This window comes from Mytilus edulis, chromosome 5 (assembly GCF_963676685.1).
Source record: "Mytilus edulis chromosome 5, xbMytEdul2.2, whole genome shotgun sequence".
Lineage (NCBI taxonomy): Eukaryota > Metazoa > Mollusca > Bivalvia > Mytilida > Mytilidae > Mytilus > Mytilus edulis.
In genome coordinates, this window is record NC_092348.1 from 71,839,044 (window position 1) to 71,857,642 (window position 18,599).

Consider the following 18,599-nt stretch of genomic DNA (forward strand, 5'->3'; position numbering starts at 1 on the left):
TTTTATGTACTATGTATTGCGTACATCAAAATATGTTTTTCAATAGGTTATTAACCGTATATTTTATTAGTTATTGTGAACAAACAAACACATATTAAAAGCTTAAATGGAATTTGTTCTTATATGAAGAAAAATGAGGAAGTTTACGAAATGCATTATAAAAGGAGATACGTGGTATTTATAAATGAGACAGCAAACCGACGTAAAAAAATCGATTGTTTCAAGCACAAAATCGCCCAAACATAGGCATTATATGTTAAAAAAGACTTCACATTTTTCCTTTGTCATTTTGTGGCCTTTTTATAGCGGACTATGCGGTATGAGCTTTGCTCATTGTTGAAAATCGTACGGTGACCTACTATTGCTAATTTCTGTGTCATATTGTCTCATTGAAATTTATACCACATCTTCTTTTTTTTTTATATAAACGTTCCGTCATCTACACTAATTCTGGTGCTGATGTCTGGTCTCGGGTCCTAGCTATTAATGTTTCTAGTGCTGATGTCTGATCTCGGGTCTTACCTATTAATGTTTCTAGTGCTGATGTCTGGTCTCGGGTCCTACCTATTAATAATTCTAGTGCTGATGTCTGTTTTTGGGTCCTACCTATTAATGTTTCTAGTGATGATGTCTGGTCTCGGGTCCTACCTATTAATAATTCTAGTGCTGATGTCTGTTTTTGGGTCCTACCTATTAATGTTTCTAGTGCTGATGTCTGGTCTCGGGTTCTACCTATTAATGTTTCTAGTAATGATGTCTGGTCTTGGATCCTACATATTAACAATTCTAGTGTTAATGTCTGGTCTCGGGTCCTACCTATTAATAATTCTAGTGCTGATGTCTGGTCTCGGGTCCTACCTATTTATAATTCTAGTGTTGATGTCTGGTCTCGGGTCCTACCTATTAATGTTTCTAGTGCTGATGTCTGATCTCGGGTCTTACCTATTAATAATTCTGGTGCTGATGTCTGGTCTCGGGTCCTACCTGTTAATGTTTCTAGTGCTGATGTCTGGTCTCGGATCTTACCTATTAATAATTCTGGTGCTGATGTCTGGTCTCGGGTCCTACCTATTAATAATTCTAGTGCTGATGTCTGATCTCGGGTCTTACCTATTAATAATTCTAGTGTTGATGTCTGGTCTTGGGTCCTACCTATTAATAGTTCTAGTGTTGATGTCTGGTCTCGGGTCCTACCTGTTAATGTTTCTAGTGCTGATGTCTGGTCTCGGGTCCTACCTATTAATAATTCTAGTGTTGATGTCTGGTCTCGGGTCCTAGCTATTAATGTTTCTAGTGCTGATGTCTGGTCTCGGGTCTTATCTATTAATAATTCTAGTGCTGATGTCTGGTCTCGGGTCCTACCTATTAATAATTCTAGTGTTGAAGTCTAGTCTCGGGTCCTAGCTTTTAATGTTTCTAGTGCTGATGTCTGGTCTCGGGTCTTATCTATTAATGTTTCTAGTGTCGATGTCTGGTCTCGGGTCCTACCTATTTATGTTTCTAGTGTCGATGTCTGGTCTCGGGTCCTACCTATTAACATTCTAGTGTTGAAGTCTGGTCTCGGGTCCTACCTTTTAATGTTTCTAGTGCTGATGTCTGGTCTCGGGTCCTACCTATTAATAATTCTAGTGCTGATGTCTGGTTTTGGGTCCTACCTTTTAATGTTTCTAGTGATGATGTCTGGTCTTGGGTCCTACATATTAACAATTATAGTGTTAATTTCTGGTCTCGGGTCTTATCTATTAATAATTCTAGTGCTGATGTCTGGTCTCGGGTCCTACCTATTAATAATTCTAGTGTTGAAGTCTGGTCTCGGGTCCTACCTATTTATGTTTCTAGTGTCGATGTCTGGTCTCGGGTTCTACCTATTTATAATTCTAGTGCTGATGTCGGATCTCGGGTCCTATCTATTAATAGTTCTAGTGTTGATGTCTGGTCTCGGGTCCTACCTATTAATGTTTCTAGTGCTGATGTCTGATCTCGGGTCCTACCTATTAATAGTTCTAGTGTTGATGTCTGGTCTCGGGTCCTACCTGTTAATGTTTCTAGTGCTGATGTTTGATCTCGGGTCCTACCTATTAATAGTTCTAGTGTTGAAGTCTGGTCTCGGGTCCTACCTATTTATGTTACTAGTGTCGATGTCTGGTCTCGGGTCCTACCTATTAATGTTTCTAGTGCTGATGTCTGGTCTCGGGTCCTAGCTATTAATGTTTCTAGTGTTGATGTCTGGTCTCGGGTCCTACCTATTAATAATTCTAGTGCTGATGTCTGTTTTTGGGTCCTACCTATTAATGTTTCTAGTGCTGATGTCTTGTCTCGGGTTCTACCTATAAATAGTTCTAGTGCTGATGTCTGTTTTTGGGTCCTACCTATTAATGTTTCTAGTGCTGATGTCTGGTCTCGGGTCCTACCTATTAATAGTTCTAGTGCTGATGTCTGTTTTTGGGTCCTACCTATTAATGTTTCTAGTGCTGATGTCTGGTCTCGGGTTCTACCTATTAATGTTTCTAGTGATGATGTCTGGTCTTGGGTCCTACATATTAACAATTCTAGTGTTAACGTCTGGTCTCGGGTCCTACCTATTAATAATTCTAGTGCTGATGTCTGGTCTCGGGTCCTACCTATTTATAATTCTAGTGTTGATGTCTGGTCTCGGGTCCTACCTATTAATGTTTCTAGTGCTGATGTCTGGTCTCGGGTCTTACCTATTAATAATTCTGGTGCTGATGTCTGGTCTCGGGTCCTACCTGTTAATGTTTCTAGTGCTGATGTCTGGTCTCGGGTCTTACCTATTAATAATTCTGGTGCTGATGTCTGGTCTCGGGTCCGACCTATTAATGTTTCTAGTGCTGATGTCTGGTCTCGGGTCCTACCTATTAATAATTCTAGTGCTGATGTCTGATCTCGGGTCTTACCTATTAATAATTCTAGTGTTGATGTCTGGTCTCGGGTCCTACCTATTAATAGTTCTAGTGTTGATGTCTGGTCTCGGGTCCTACCTGTTAATGTTTCTAGTGCTGATGTCTGGTCTCGGGTCCTACCTATTAAAAATTCTAGTGTTGATGTCTGGTCTCGGGTCCTAGCTATTAATGTTTCTAGTGCTGATGTCTGGTCTCGGCTCTTATCTATTAATAATTCTAGTGCTGATGTCTGGTCACGGGTCCTACCTATTAATAATTCTAGTGTTGTAGTCTGGTCTCGGGTCCTACCTATTAATAATTCTAGTGTTGAAGTCTGGTCTCGGGTCCTAGCTATTAATGTTTCTAGTGCTGATGTCTTCTGGTCTCGGGTCCTACCTATTAATAATTCTAGTGCTGATGTCTGGTTTTGGGTCCTACCTATTAATATTTCTAGTGCTGATGTCTGGTCTCGGGTCCTACCTATTAGTGTTTCTAGTGATGATGTCTGGTCTTGGGTCCTACATATTAACAATTCTAGTGTTAATGTCTGGTCTCGGGTCTTACCTATTAATGTTTCTAGTGCTGATGTCTGGTCTCGGGTCTTACCTATTAATGTTTCTAGTGCTGATGTCTGGTCTCGGGTCCTACCTATTAATAATTCTAGTGTTGAAGTCTGGTCTCGGGTCCTACCTATTTATGTTTCTAGTGTCGATGTCTGGTCTCGGGTTCTACCTATTTATAATTCTAGAGCTGATGTCGGATCTCGGGTCCTACCTATTAATAGTTCTAGTGTTGATGTCTGGTCTCGGGTCCTACCTATTAATGTTTCTAGTGCTGATGTCTGATCTCGGGTCCTACCTATTAATAGTTCTAGTGTCGATGTCTGGTCTCGGGTCCTACCTGTTAATGTTTCTAGTGCTGATGTCTGATCTCGGGTCCTACCTATTAATAGTTCTAGTGTTGAAGTCTGGTCTCGGGTCCTACCTATTTATGTTTCTAGTGTCGATGTCTGGTCTCGGGTCCTACCTATTTATAATTCTAGTGTTGATGTCTGATCTCGGGTCCTACCTATTAATAGTTCTAGTGTTGAAGTCTGGTCTCGGGTCCTACCTATTAATGTTTCTAGTGCTGATGTCTGGTCTCGGGTCCTACCTGTTAATGTTTCTAGTGCTGATGTCTGATCTCGGGTCTTACCTATTAATAATTCTAGTGCTGATTTCTTATCTCGGGTCTTACCTATTAATGTTTCTAGTGCTGATGTCTGGTCTCGGGTCCTACCTGTTAATGTTTCTAGTGCTGATGTCTGATCTCGGGTCTTACTTATTAATAATTCTAGTGCTGATGTCTGATCTCGGGTCCTACCTATTAATAGTTCTAGTGCTGATGTCTGATCTCGGGTCTTACCTATTAATAATTCTCGTGTTGATGTCTGGTCTCGGGTCCTAGCTATTAATGTTTCTAGTGCTGATGTCTGATCTCGGGTCCTAGCTATTAATGTTTCTAGTGCTGATGTCTGATCTCGGGTCTTACCTATTAATAATTCTAGTTTTGATGTCTGGTTTTGGGTCCTACCTATTAATGTTTCTAGTGCTGATGTCTGATCTCGGGTCTTACCTATTAATGTTTCTAGTGCTGATGTCTGGTCTCGGGCTTACCTATTAATGTTTCTAGTGCTGATGTCTGATCTCGGGTCTTACCTATTAATAATTCTAGTGATGATGTCTGGTCTCGGGTCCTACCTATTAATGTTTCTAGTGCTGATTTCCTATCTCGGGTCCTACCTATTAATGTTTCTAGTGATGATGTCTGGTCTCGGGTCCTACCTATTAATGTTTCTAGTGCTGATGTTTGATCTCGGGTCCTACCTATTTATAATTCTAGTGCTGATGTCTGGTCTCGGGTCCTATCTATTAATAATTCTAGTGTTGATGTCTGGTATCGGGTCCTACCTATTTATGTTTCTAGTGCTGATGTCTGATCTCGGGTCCTACCTATTAATAGTTCTAGTGTTGATGTCTGGTCTCGGGTCCTACCTGTTAATGTTTCTAGTGCTGATGTTTGATCTCGGGTCCTACCTATTAATAGTTCTAGTGTTGAAGTCTGGTCTCGGTCCTACCTATTTATGTTTCTAGTGTCGATGTCTGGTCTCGGGTCCTACCTATTTATAATTCTAGTGCTGATGTCTGGTCTCGGGTCCTAGCTATTAATGTTTCTAGTGTTGATGTCTGCTCTCGGGTCCTACCTATTAATAATTCTAGTGCTGATGTCTGTTTTTGGGTCCTACCTATTAATGTTTCTAGTGCTGATGTCTGGTCTCGGGTTCTACCTATTAATAGTTCTAGTGCTGATGTCTGTTTTTGGGTCCTACCTATTAATGTTTCTAGTGCTGATGTCTGGTCTCGGGTCCTACCTATTAATAGTTCTAGTGCTGATGTCTGTTTTTGGGTCCTACCTATTAATGTTTCTAGTGCTGATGTCTGGTCTCGGGTTCTACCTATTAATGTTTCTAGTGATGATGTCTGGTCTTGGGTCCTACATATTAACAATTCTAGTGTTAATGTCTGGTTTCGGGTCCTACCTATTAATAATTCTAGTACTGATGTCTGGTCTCGGGTCCTACCTATTTATAATTCTAGTGTTGATGTCTGGTCTCGGGTCCTACCTATTAATGTTTCTAGTGCTGATGTCTGGTCTCGGGTCTTACCTATTAATAATTCTGGTGCTGATGTCTGGTCTCGGGTCCTACCTGTTAATGTTTCTAGTGCTGATGTCTGGTCTCGGGTCTTACCTATTAATAATTCTGGTGCTGATGTCTGGTTTCGGGTCCGACCTATTAATGTTTCTAGTGCTGATGTCTGGTCTCGGGTCCTACCTATTAATAATTCTAGTGCTGATGTCTGATCTCGGGTCTTACCTATTAATAATTCTAGTGTTGATGTCTGGTCTCGGGTCCTACCTATTAATAGTTCTAGTGTTGATGTCTGGTCTCGGGTCCTACCTGTTAATGTTTCTAGTGCTGATGTCTGGTCTCGGGTCCTACCTATTAATAATTCTAGTGTTGATGTCTGGTCTCGGGTCCTAGCTATTAATGTTTCTAGTGCTGATGTCTGGTATCGGGTCTTATCTAATAATAATTCTAGTGCTGATGTCTGGTCTCGGGTCCTACCTATTAATAATTCTAGTGTTAAAGTCTGGTCTCGGGTCCTACCTATTAATAATTCTAGTGTTGAAGTCTGTTCTCGGGTCCTAGCTATTAATGTTTCTAGTGCTGATGTCTGGTCTCGGGTCCTATCTATCAATAATTCTAGTGCTGATGTCTGGTTTTGGGTCCTACCTATTAATGTTTCTAGTGCTGATGTCTGGTCTCGGGTCCTACCTATTGATGTTTCTAGTGATGATGTCTGGTCTTGGGTCCTACATATTAACAATTCTAGTGTTAATGTCTGGTCTCGGGTCTTACCTATTAATAGTTCTAGTGCTGATTTCTTATCTCGGGTCCTACCTATTAATGTTTCTAGTGCTGATGTCTGGTCTCGGGTCTTATCTATTAATAATTCTAGTGCTGATGTCTGGTCTCGGGTCCTACCTATTAATAATTCTAGTGTTGAAGTCTGGTCTCGGGTCCTACCTATTTATGTTTCTAGTGTCGATGTCTGGTCTCGGGTTTTACCTATTTATAATTCTAGTGCTGATGTCGGATCTCGGGTCCTACCTATTAATAGTTCTAGTGTTGATGTCTGGTCTCGGGTCCTACCTATTAATGTTTCTAGTGCTGATGTCTGATCTCGGGTCCTACCTATTAATAGTTCTAGTGTTGATGTCTGGTCTCGGGTCCTACCTGTTAATGTTTCTAGTGCTGATGTCTGATCTCGGGTCCTACCTATTAATAGTTCTAGTGTTGAAGTCTGGTCTCGGGTCCTACCTATTTATGTTTCTAGTGTCGATGTCTGGTCTCGGGTCCTACCTATTTATAATTCTAGTGTTGATGTCTGGTCTCGGGTCTTACCTATTTATAATTCTAGTGTTGATGTCTGGTCTTGGGTCCTACCTATTTATAATTCTAGTGCTGATGTCTGGTCTCGGGTCCGACCTATTAATAATTCTAGTGCTGATGTCTGATCTCGGGTCCTACCTATTAATAGTTCTAGTGCTGATTTCTTATCTCGGGTCTTACCTATTAATGTTTCTAGTGCTGATGTCTGGTCTCAGGTCCTACCTGTTAATGTTTCTAGTGCTGATGTCTGATCTCGGGTCTTACCTATTAATGTTTCTAGTGCTGATGTCTGGTCTCGGGTCCTACCTGTTAATGTTTCTAGTGCTGATGTCTGATCTCGGGTCTTACCTATTAATAATTCTAGTGCTGATTTCTTATCTCGGGTCTTACCTATTAATGTTTCTAGTGCTGATGTCTGGTCTCGGGTCCTACCTGTTAATGTTTCTAGTGCTGATGTCTGATCTAGGGTCTTACTTATTAATAATTCTAGTGCTGATGTCTGATCTCGGGTCCTACCTATTAATAGTTCTAGTGCTGATGTCTGATCTCGGGTCTTACCTATTAATAATTCTAGTGTTGATGTCTGGTCTCGGGTCCTAGCTATTAAAAGTTCTAGTGCTGATGTCTGATCTCGGGTCCTAGCTATTAATGTTTCTAGTGCTGATGTCTGATCTCGGGTCTTACCTATTAATAATTCTAGTGTTGATGTCTGGTTTTGGGTCCTACCTATTAATGTTTCTAGTGCTGATGTCTGATCTCGTGTCTTACCTATTAATGTTTCTAGTGCTGATGTCTGGTCTCGGGTCTTACCTATTAATGTTTCTAGTGTTGATGTCTGATCTCGGGTCTTACCTATTAATAATTCTAGTGATGATGTCTGGTCTCGGGTCCTACCTATTAATGTTTCTAGTGCTGATTTCTTATCTCGGGTCCTACCTATTAATGTTTCTAGTGATGATGTCTGGTCTCGGGTCCTACCTATTAATGTTTCTAGTGCTGATTTCTTATCTCGGGTCCTACCTATTAATGTTTCTAGTGCTGATGTCTGATCTTTGGTCCTACTGACCTATCAATATTCTCTAAATGTTTAGGACTGTTAATTTTGTTGTAACAATATGGTGTTACATATTTTCTATGTATTTGCTAGTTTTTTTCAATGTTGTTTCCGTTTATCTTAAATCTTCTTTTTTTTTTTAAACAATCATACCTTTTCCAAAAGAACTGAAGATAAAGTGTTTGTCATTTACATGTTATTCATACGTAAATTAAGTTAAACACTCAGCATATCGATATATATTGCCAACAACACTTAGGATAAACCGGACGATGTCATGGTGTTTTATACCATGCTTATTATGTAATCAATGCATCGCTTTTAAGTATTGGTCTAAATACGTCATACTCTAACTTTACAAAAAAGTAAAAAGATAACCTAAAACTTTAGAAAACACCGTTTTGTTCCATCTGTGACCAATGTCTTCGTTGTTTTTTTATTTAATGTTACTTTCTGGAACTTACAGTAATTTGTGGGAAACTTGTCATACGGAGCTTGGAATATTTTATAGAAAGCACCCATAACCACAGTTCCTTCAAATATCAAATGATACGGAAAACTTGAAGTGATGTATTTTCGAAAGCCAGTGAACTAATAAAAGAAATATTTTGACTGGACTTCGTTAGTGGTCTGAATTGAAACCATGCAAGTCTGCCTAGAACTTAATTCCTTCGATAAACTAAAACTATATGTTTGGTATATTTCAAATTACATAGCAACTCTAAAAATGATACAAATCACTCTACTGGTAATTCATGGATTAAACAATGAAAAAGTGTCTGTGTACAACTGGAATCAGACTTGAGCTTTATTTTAAAACATATTTGCGACTGCAGTTGATGTAAATTGTGAAATACTAACATGTTTTCACTTTTGTTATAAAATTTGGCTTGTTAAATGCCTTTGATTTCTGTTTCCCTCAGTGACAATACTCAACGCACAATATTTGCCACCAAATATAAGCCAATTTGGGATCTGCTGTTCAGTACGCGAGGAAGTTTAAAAACGTATCACGTGATTACACTCCTTTTTTAATCGTGCACTGCTTAGTTTATACAATTTGTTAGCCTTTGAAACTAGTGATATTGAAATTAACTTCTATGCGACAGAATGTTAGCTAATTAAAAGTATTTGTCCTTCTCCTTGATTAATTTTTGGACATAAAAATGAACAAATTTTTCTAAAATCAGTTCAGGTCGGGGAATTTTTAACCAAGGTCATGAAAATATCTTCGCTCTGTTTATAAACGAACTTCAGAATACAATATTCATATTTTCCCTTATTGATTTAAAAAGGGACTAAAATTAATGTTATAAATATTGTGAAAATATTGAATATAAAGTATACAATACACAGGTTATTGTAGTATCAGATGACTTCCGAACGATCAGTATTCTTTGGTTTTTTTTAATTTAAAACATGATATAACGAAATTCAGTGTTTCTTTGTCAAAAATGTGAAGTCCCTACTAGGTTTTTTTGTTGTTGCTATTTTTGTATTCATTATGTGAAAGGATCTTCTTTTCTTTTAATATTTCATTTTGTTTACGTGATGATTTTGCGTGTCATTCTGTTGACTCTCTGTCGAATTCTTTTGACACGGTCTTTGCGGTCAGATTTGAAGTTTTACTATTTACATTTTCTTATTTCAATGATATAATCCATGCGTACTTTCTCCTTATTAGTATAATCAGACGATTTCATTGGCTGTCTTAATCAAATAATTTAGTGCATATACACCAGTTTGATATTCAAATATCCTGTTTTTCTACAAAATATCAAACATGGTAGCCAGAATGTTTGAACAGCATACTCACTTACATTCCATCATCTTCCGCCGCTTGTCGTTTTAAATGTTAAGGATTTTTTTGTCAATGTAGCCGTCAGTCGAACAATACATAACATACCCGATCATACAAAATTTCCTAATGTCAAAACGGTGTTGGTTTGTTTTTTGTTGTTTTGTTCTTTTATTGTTTTGTTTATCTTATTTTTTATTGGAACAAAAGTTTTAAAATCTAAAGATGTTTCATATAGAGCAAAAAATGTACAAAAGTTAAAGGGACTTGAACTAATAACCCAGTCCGTCTACAACAAACCTTTTGTCTGTGAAAATTGCAACTTTTATTTCCGCATTTTTTTTTTTATATTGAAACCAATAAATCGATCATATTTGATACTTCTCGTTATCATTTGATTGCATGCGGAAATATTTCGTTAATTGGTGATATGTTCTCTCAATTGAAAAAAGTTAAATACTGTACTATTAAGGAGCGAATGAAAAACTGTCTATGAGAATAAATCTTAAGTTGTATAACTAAAGTGTTCATGTTTGACACAAGGTCACCAAACTTCGCATTTGACATGTACATTTGTACTAAAATTATTATTAATGAACTTCAATTGATAACATAAATCGATGTATAGTATACAAGAGTCTTTATTCTGTCTTGAGACACAGCAAAAATAATTTTCGTCTATATATCTATGAGGCCAAGAAATGTTCAATAAGGAACTCATTGTTCTATCAGGGTTTCTAAATAACTGTTAAAGTTTAAATTTACTGAATAATTAAACAATTTCCTACATGTACTTTAAAGAAACAGGTGCGCGATTAAACATATAAACGTGATTCGTAGGTAAAAAAGTTTTACACTTCAACTATATCTGTAACAAATAAATGGGTCAAAAATATAAATCACTTAATAATCAGGAAATTTAAATCAAAACACGACTTTATTTGATAATGAGTCTTCTCTTTATTAATGAAAAAGAAGATGCGGTATAATTGCCAGTGGGACAACTCTTAAATGACACAGAAATGAACAACAATATGTAATCGTCTGGCCTTCAATAATGAGCATACCGTATAGTCAGAAATAAAAGGCAACGCAATGACAAATATAAAACAATTCAAACGAGAAAACTAACAGGCTAATGTATAATTATGTACAAAATCATGAACGAAAATCAAATTTGTAACACAGCAACAAACGACAACAACTGAATTACCGGCTCGTTATTTGGGACAGGCACACACATGTACAGAATGTAGCCGGAGTTAAACATGTTAGCGCCGGGCGCATAGTCCTACCCTAACCTGGGACAGTGGTGTTACAATACAGCATAAGAACAAACTATAAAAATCAGTGGAAAAAAACTTAATATACACCTACAAATACATCTAACAAAAAACAGATTTGTATGGCGTGACCGGGTACTTGTACATCGCAACAACGATAATAATAATACTTTATTCAGAAGCAATACAGCTTATAGAATATACATTTAACAATCATTTTTAAATGCATCAGTGTAATATTAATAACAATTATACAAAATACACGTATGGCGGCAAAACGACAATAAGTACAGATCTGAGAGCGCTCTCAGTACCTGTTCGTAAATTACCGATCCACCGATGAGGGTATGGAAGGGGTCCTTCATTTCTCTGATTTTGATAGTCATAATTCGCCTTTTCAGAATCTAATGCATTCTGGGTAATATTTTCAAAAGCGTACACCAAATCATCGTGATTGGTTAAACACGTCCTAAACAATGGAAATTCAACCAATGACGTGACGTTATTTTTATTTTGGGGTACAACCAATTGAATTACCCACAGTCCTTTAGTTTCTGAAACGGCCAAATTCTATATATGTTTTACCCATTGTTGTCTGTTATTTATATTTGTTTGGCAATTATTCTCCCTTTATTTCTTTAGCCTAGTTGTCCCTTCTTTTTCTCTCATTTCTCTGTATATTAGGCCTATTATTTTCTATTCTGCAAACCCAATCCAGACCCTCATCCATTTGATTGAACAATGTTATAAGAAGTATGAAGATGGAGAACCAAGTATTTTTTTCATTTGAACTTTGATTAATTTTAATTCAGTCTTTAAATATCAAATTATTTAAACGTTTAACCTTAAAATGAGTAAATATTTTATCATGAATAAAAGAAGATATACAAATGGAGGTATAAAGACACAAACCAAACAACACATAAAAGAGAAGTTAAATCTTCAATAAAAATCAAAATATAAAATTGAGAATGGAAATGGGGGATGTGCCAAAGAGACAACAACCCGACCATAGAAAAAAACAACAGCAGAAGGTCACCAAAAGGTCTTCAATATAGCGAGAAATTCCCGCACCCGGAGGCGTCCTTCAACTAAAAGCCTACTCTAAATAGTCCCAAAAGTAAAATTGTGATTCATTTAAACGGAGAATATTAAAGCACCACCGCGTTGTTTGCGTCTTTATCGAGTGTTAGCCTTCAGAAAATGCATAGTTCACCCATTGTAGCATTAACTGGAATGAGGTGTAGTCTTTAATAACATCATTTTCATCATCAGAAAAGCTTGAAATATCAGATATACATGAAGCAAGGATAGAACATCATTTTAAGTTTGAAAAACAGCAAAAACAATGGCACTGTAAGATAAATCAATTTGTGTATTTTTATATTGATTAAAGGGAGGTAATAGAAAAGTATATGTATTAAATCAATTATACCCTTTGCTCTTTGCTATAATATGACCTCGACTACTACTAGCATTTGTCCACGTTATGACCGCCAGCAAGAAACTTAATTCTAATTGAAGACTATGGGAACAAGTGGATACCGATTTTGTTACTTGAGAACCCTGACAAGTGTGTTAAATTCAACCAATATGAGAGTATTACTAATGTTCCTTCGTATGGTATAGACCAAATAAAGTCATCTATGTCTATCGGTCAACCAATATGACCATTTTGTATATTTTTGAGTTGCAAACAATTGAAACACATGATGCCAACCGAGTTCTTATGACTACGGTAATGTTGCTTTTTTTAAATCCTTTTTACATTAGAAAATGCCTGTACCAAGTCAGGACTAATTATGATAGTTGTTATCCAAATGCTTGATGTGTTTGAGGTTTGATTTTGACCTTTGATTACGGCAGAGACATATATACACATATATGTCTCTGATTACGGACTTCACATTATGAATTTTGTTCGGAGTTCGGTAGTTTTGTTATTTTACTTTTCAATCGTGGTGCTACATCAGAGCTTATTACGCGGCAATAACACATGATAGTCTGTGTGGTGAACTTATATACCTTTTTTAAAGTAATAATCAAAAATATCAATATGTTTTGTTCATCGTGAGGTTTAATGAATACTTTGTTCATCAGAACGACTGTAGTTGGTCTAAAGAGGCGCGTGTCGCACAGGCACTTGTCACAGAAAAAAAAAAGTTCTATATACCTTAATGTGTTATATTAAGGTATATAAGGGGAAATCTGAGACAAGTGCCTTTGGCGTGTCGGCATATAACATTTTTTACTCGGTCCTCACTAACAGTAAATATCAGGACGTGATTGTAATTTTGTCAACTCAGAAGCTACGTAATTAATTATCATTTTTTATTGAATATTTGAGAACTAAATTGCAACCATTTTCAAAAATAAATACAGAAAATAAGTGACTAATAAAATAATTATCTCAACTATTTTCTTACATTTACACTTTAAAAGCACAATTCCCGACCTGTATTGATCTGGGTCTACTTTGTCAATTGATACCGTTTTTCCTAATACATCATGGAAAATTTTATTCAAATTCGGTGAACTGCCATCATTTATCTATTAAATTTGTAAACTAAGTTCATTTAATCTGTAAACAAAAAATAAAAAAATTACCAAATATGTTAAAGCTATTTTAAAATATGAAGAGACGTTTTTTCTTCAGTTAGAATTTTAGTTGAAACAATAGACTCACAATTTTTATTTTTTCCGCAGTTAAAGATTGATATTGAATGTCAGTGATGAAAAAAAAAGACTCGTGTTGACCCGCGGTATAGAAAAAAGGGTGGGTGCAATATAGAATTGTTTGAACAAACACCCTTTCATTCATATATGCCACCTAGTTTTGTTATAGTCATCTTGGCAAAATATGTACATTGATATATAACCTCCGTAAAGTTGCATTTTACATTACGAAAATGTGAGCCTTATACATAGCGGGTGACACTGTGAGCCACCATATTAAAATCAGATTCAGCGTATCAGAGCAGCCCAATAACAAATTATTGTCAGACAAATGTGAAAACGAAAGCATTTAAAAAGTTTTCACAACTTACGTACAAAAGCATTCATTTATATAGAATAAAATTTTTAAAAAACATGATGAAAAATTAAATTATAATGTTATTGAATTGTGTACTGAAAAATCACAATTATCATACCAGAAAAAAAACACATAAAAATTAGTGTATTTTTTTTTCTACCAGCAATCTGAAGCAATCTGAATAAAATTCTCACATTATTTTCTTAATTGAACAATTCTAACATTTATTGCATTTATTTGCCATTACCATTGTCTTTGTTTATTCCACAATGCAACTCCAAATAAGAAATATCGTGTTTAAATGCGATGTTCAAACTATATCATCTTATATAAACATTTAATTCTAACTAAAAAAAATATTTACATTTTGTGTTTGGGTTATATTAATCAGATTTGAACGAATTGACGTATTAAAATGGATATTTAATTGAGTATAATTATGTTTGGTGTGGTTCTGACCTTAAGATGTGGTTAGTTCAATACATCTATAAAAATAAAAATATTGCCTTAATTTTAGAGAAAGTAGCAGTATTTAATGTAGGACATTGTAAAAGTAAAGCATAGTTGCAAATAAGCCTTTAAGTTAACCAACTATAATTACATGTAGCTAAATTTCTGCTTTCCTGGAAACTATTTGTCCGATCTTGACTTTTGATTGAAAAATGCGTTTTCTAATCGCACTTGCACGTACAAGACACCCTTGTAGATTTCGAAAAAGAGTATGCTAATGCCGCTCGCACCCGCAAAGTGGAAAGGGATTAATATAAGTTGCAATAACTTTTTTCCCAATCCACTGTAAATAAATATGTTTAAACTAACCGCATTCGCATTTACTATGTCAATGGTACTGGGAAGTGTGATATCCGTACCTGCAGTTACGTATATTGAAAGATGACAATGTTTTTCATGTGCTTCAATACAAAAACATTCTCATGGATATGATATTGATGGTTTAGCTTTGTTTTTCAAAAGACGTGTACTGCAAAAAGTGTTAACCCAAAAAGGTTCTGAAAGGACGAAGAAAAACATGTCGTGTAAACTTAACGAAATAAACTGAAGAACGGAATGGTATTATAAGTACTGAATAAATGAAACATGTTTTGTAAAAGCAATTGGCTAGATTTTTTTAACGGGGAATTTTAAAATTAAAATTTAGTTTGAGTACAAAGTCCATTTTCTTTAAATAATGTATTGAAATTAGTTCTATTTACATAGGGCTTTAATAATCAGTTTAGATGTACGTATATGACGTCACGTTCTCCATGTCGACAGCATTACGCACAAAATAAGTTTGAACTGTTTGACATTTACTGTATTGCTATTCAAAATTTTTGTAGTTCAAGTCTGTCGTCATCTTAAGAAATTGAAACTTCTCAATAATTGACACTGAAAAAATGCATATTCTTTTATAGCATTTCTAAACAGACCTCAACTTGCATGAAACGTCAAAATCTGTGTATTTATAGATAAATATGTCATTACTTTTGTTGCGTAAAAGAGCGTTTCTACCTATCTTAGTGTTTAGGGTTCAAGGAAAAAATCAACGTTCAATTGAGACACCAATTTCAAAAGATGATCAAAGATCACACGTTTAACCAGACATTTTTAGTTAAAATCAAATGTGTGTGAGGCCTTACGAGCAAGTTGGTCGTTCTTGAGTTGTTTAAAAAAAAACTCATAAACCTGCGCATAAATTAAAATGTTCCTGGCCGATCATTACTACTGGTTATCTGTCTTATATTTGATCGATCGTTGTTTGCTTATCAGTTACAAATGGTGTAAGGCTAATAATAATTTTATAGCCTTTGTACACTCCTGAAGTGTGTATAGTGTTTGTATACTGTCGAAGCGCGTATGGTGTTTGTATACAATTGCAGCCTATAGCCAGAAATTAGTAGTGGTTTTGCTAATTAATATTCATAATATGTAAATGAGAATTGTACCACGTGATAGTACTTTGAACTGGACTGGCTTGATAGGCTTGATATCATTAAAATCTTTAAAACACGGATATTATAAGTTGCCCGTTACAGAGTCCTTATTTACAATCACTTTGATATTTCCGTAAAGTTGTCAGGCGGTCAAAATCAAAACAATGAACGCGAATTTAGTGAATTTTTCGTGCTTTCGTGAGCTTATTCTTCTTGAAATAGTGACATTTAAATTTTACGTGGGAACCTAGAGTTCAACGACTACACATACAAGGTTTGGACTTGCTTATTCTTTGGAAATTCAAGTTTCATATTTCACCCCGGCAACCTGTTTTTGTGGATTTTTGTAATGACCTTGTAAGCCAATTTTCAACACGAAGTTTTCAAATTTGACGTTTCAGCCATTTTCGCCTGTATTTTACACTGCAATGTTAAAAGCCTCTCGCTTCGATTTTTAAAATAGCTCAGGAACCTGTATTTTTGCAACAACAGTCATGCATGTTTCGTTTAAATGGTGTATATTTAAGAAATAATTCATGGGGGCTTGAATATATCGTGATTTTACCACGGGTTGGCCCTTTATGACAAATATTTTACCCTGAGCGATAGCGAGGGGTAAAATATCGGCATAAAGGGACAACCCGTGGTAAAATCTAGATAAGTATTCAAGCCCCCATGAATTATTTCGATTCTAATAGGACAAATACGGCAATTCTTTTGGATCGAAGCGCTCTAGGTGGAGGCAAATATTTGCCGTTCCCATAAATTAACGCACGTTTAGATTGGCGTAAAAGAACGGAGCAAACAGAATAAATGACATGCTCAACCTATTTACAATAACGTATTCAGATAGATTTGGATGAATTTTAATGATAATTTACTTATATGTCTTCTATGTATAAAAAAAATGGGCTTATGTACCACATTTTAGCATCGTTTGTTTACGTTTCCTTGTTGTGATGATTTTCGGTATCAGAAGCGTGTATTTTCCCGTAGAATGCTTAAATTATTACGTCATCATTCTATGACGTCGGGTATTTCATTCATAAAATAACATATGACGTGGGAGTACGATCGGAACAGCCAATGCAATATATTCATATTTTACCACGGGTGTGTACTCAAAGCGTTTGAAGGACGTCATGTTAGAATGTTGTGTATATTCATTTTCTGCCCCGGCAACCTGTCTATCACTTAAATTAAAATTAAAACAGAATTTTTTTTCAAAATTCCCTATCATTTTAATTTAATTTCCGTGACCCGTATCCGATTTCTTTAGTATAATATTCAAATAAGCAAAGTGGCGTTGATTTCTGGATATGCGGCGCGCATGGTGCTTGTGTACTGGTGAATCTCGTATGGTGTGTGTATACTGTTAAAGCGGGTATGGTATTTGTATTACGTTGAAGTACTTATGATTTTTGTATACTGATGAAGCTGGTAAGAACTTGGTACACTGTTGAAGTGCGTATAGTGTTTTTATGAGCGCGTACGGTGTTTGTATACTGTTGAAGCGCGTATGGTGTTTGTATACTGTTGAAGCGCGTATGGTGTTTGTATACTGTTGAAGCGCGTATGGTGTTTGTATACTGTCGAAGCGTTCATGGTGTTTGTATCCAGTTGAATCGCGTATGGTGTTTGTGTACTGTAGTCTGTATGGTGAACCTTTTTCAGAAATGTTCCGATGTAAAAACAACCATTTTCTGTATTTTAGAAAGATAATGTTTAATCTAATAAATAACATTTAAACGGTCAAAACAACAGAAATTCATTCATATACGGGTTTGATAAAATATAGGTTATCTTCCTGAAGATTATCCTTATTTATATTATAAATTTATATATATATATATATAAATATCTTACAAATAGTACAGGAATCTAATCGCTTTACGTTTTGTGTTTGTTGATAAAAACAGCTTTAACATTGTGAGACAAAATATAAGTAGTGACATGATTTTTTTGATAATTTATCAATTCACAGTGAAATTATTAAAGCAAAGTACTGTAACCTAGGCGTTGTATATACAAATGGTTTAAAATAGATATATTCGGTCTGGAGCAAATGTCATGTTTATCCTCTCTTCCACAAACACTTTAATAGTGTTTTACGAGTTTAGACAACTTCATTAAGCTCATGAATTAAGCCGTCTGTGTTAAGGGGTGTAGATGCGGAATTGGCATTATTTTGGCACGAATAAAAAGTCAATTTTTTTTAAGATACCACTGGAAGCTAGCATAAACAATGACCACTCGATCAATCAGCAAGACGAAAAGTCATAAGTTGATGCATGAGTGAAAAATATTTTACGAAGTTGTTGTCAATTGTTTGATTAATGTTTGCTTAACGTTCAGTGGAAAATAGTTCATGCATTTTTCGACCGACAACCATTTAACAATAAATGCAGTAGGAAGGTTCTGCAATAGAGGTCGTCCGGGACGATGGTGGGGGGGGGGGGGGGGGGAATTTGGACTCCAACTTAAAATTGAGGATATATTTGATAGCGACAGACAATTGGCCTTTTAACAGGCCAAATAAACGTAAAGTTATCATATTTCTATTCCTCCACGATTTGAGTGTAACGTTGACATTAACATCCAATAT

General features: G+C 35.9%; 1 protein-coding gene across 1 annotated transcript; it reads right to left on the reverse strand.

The window, feature by feature from the left end:
* Positions 1-439: 439 nt before the first annotated feature.
* Positions 440-8,436, reverse strand: LOC139525227 (rootletin-like). Its single transcript, XM_071320419.1, has 8 exons — positions 8,413-8,436; positions 7,117-7,960; positions 5,605-6,486; positions 3,969-4,430; positions 2,706-3,548; positions 2,160-2,495; positions 943-1,362; positions 440-732 (listed from the first exon to the last, which is right to left on the reverse strand). Exons 1-8 carry the CDS (start codon positions 8,434-8,436, stop codon positions 440-442), a joined length of 4,104 nt encoding a protein of 1,367 aa, XP_071176520.1.
* Positions 8,437-18,599: the final 10,163 nt, after the last annotated feature.

Bases quoted from the DNA above. Each gene is read 5' to 3' on its own strand.
- LOC139525227 (XM_071320419.1), bottom strand. From the start codon at position 8,436: ATGACAAGTTTCCCACAAATTACT. The intron at 3,549-3,968 runs GTAGGACCCGAG...AATTATTAATAG, and splicing joins AACACTAGAACTATTAATAG to GTAGGACCCGAGACCAGACA. The intron at 1,363-2,159 runs GTAGGACCCGAG...AATTATTAATAG, and splicing joins AGCACTAGAAACATTAATAG to GTAGGACCCGAGACCAGACA.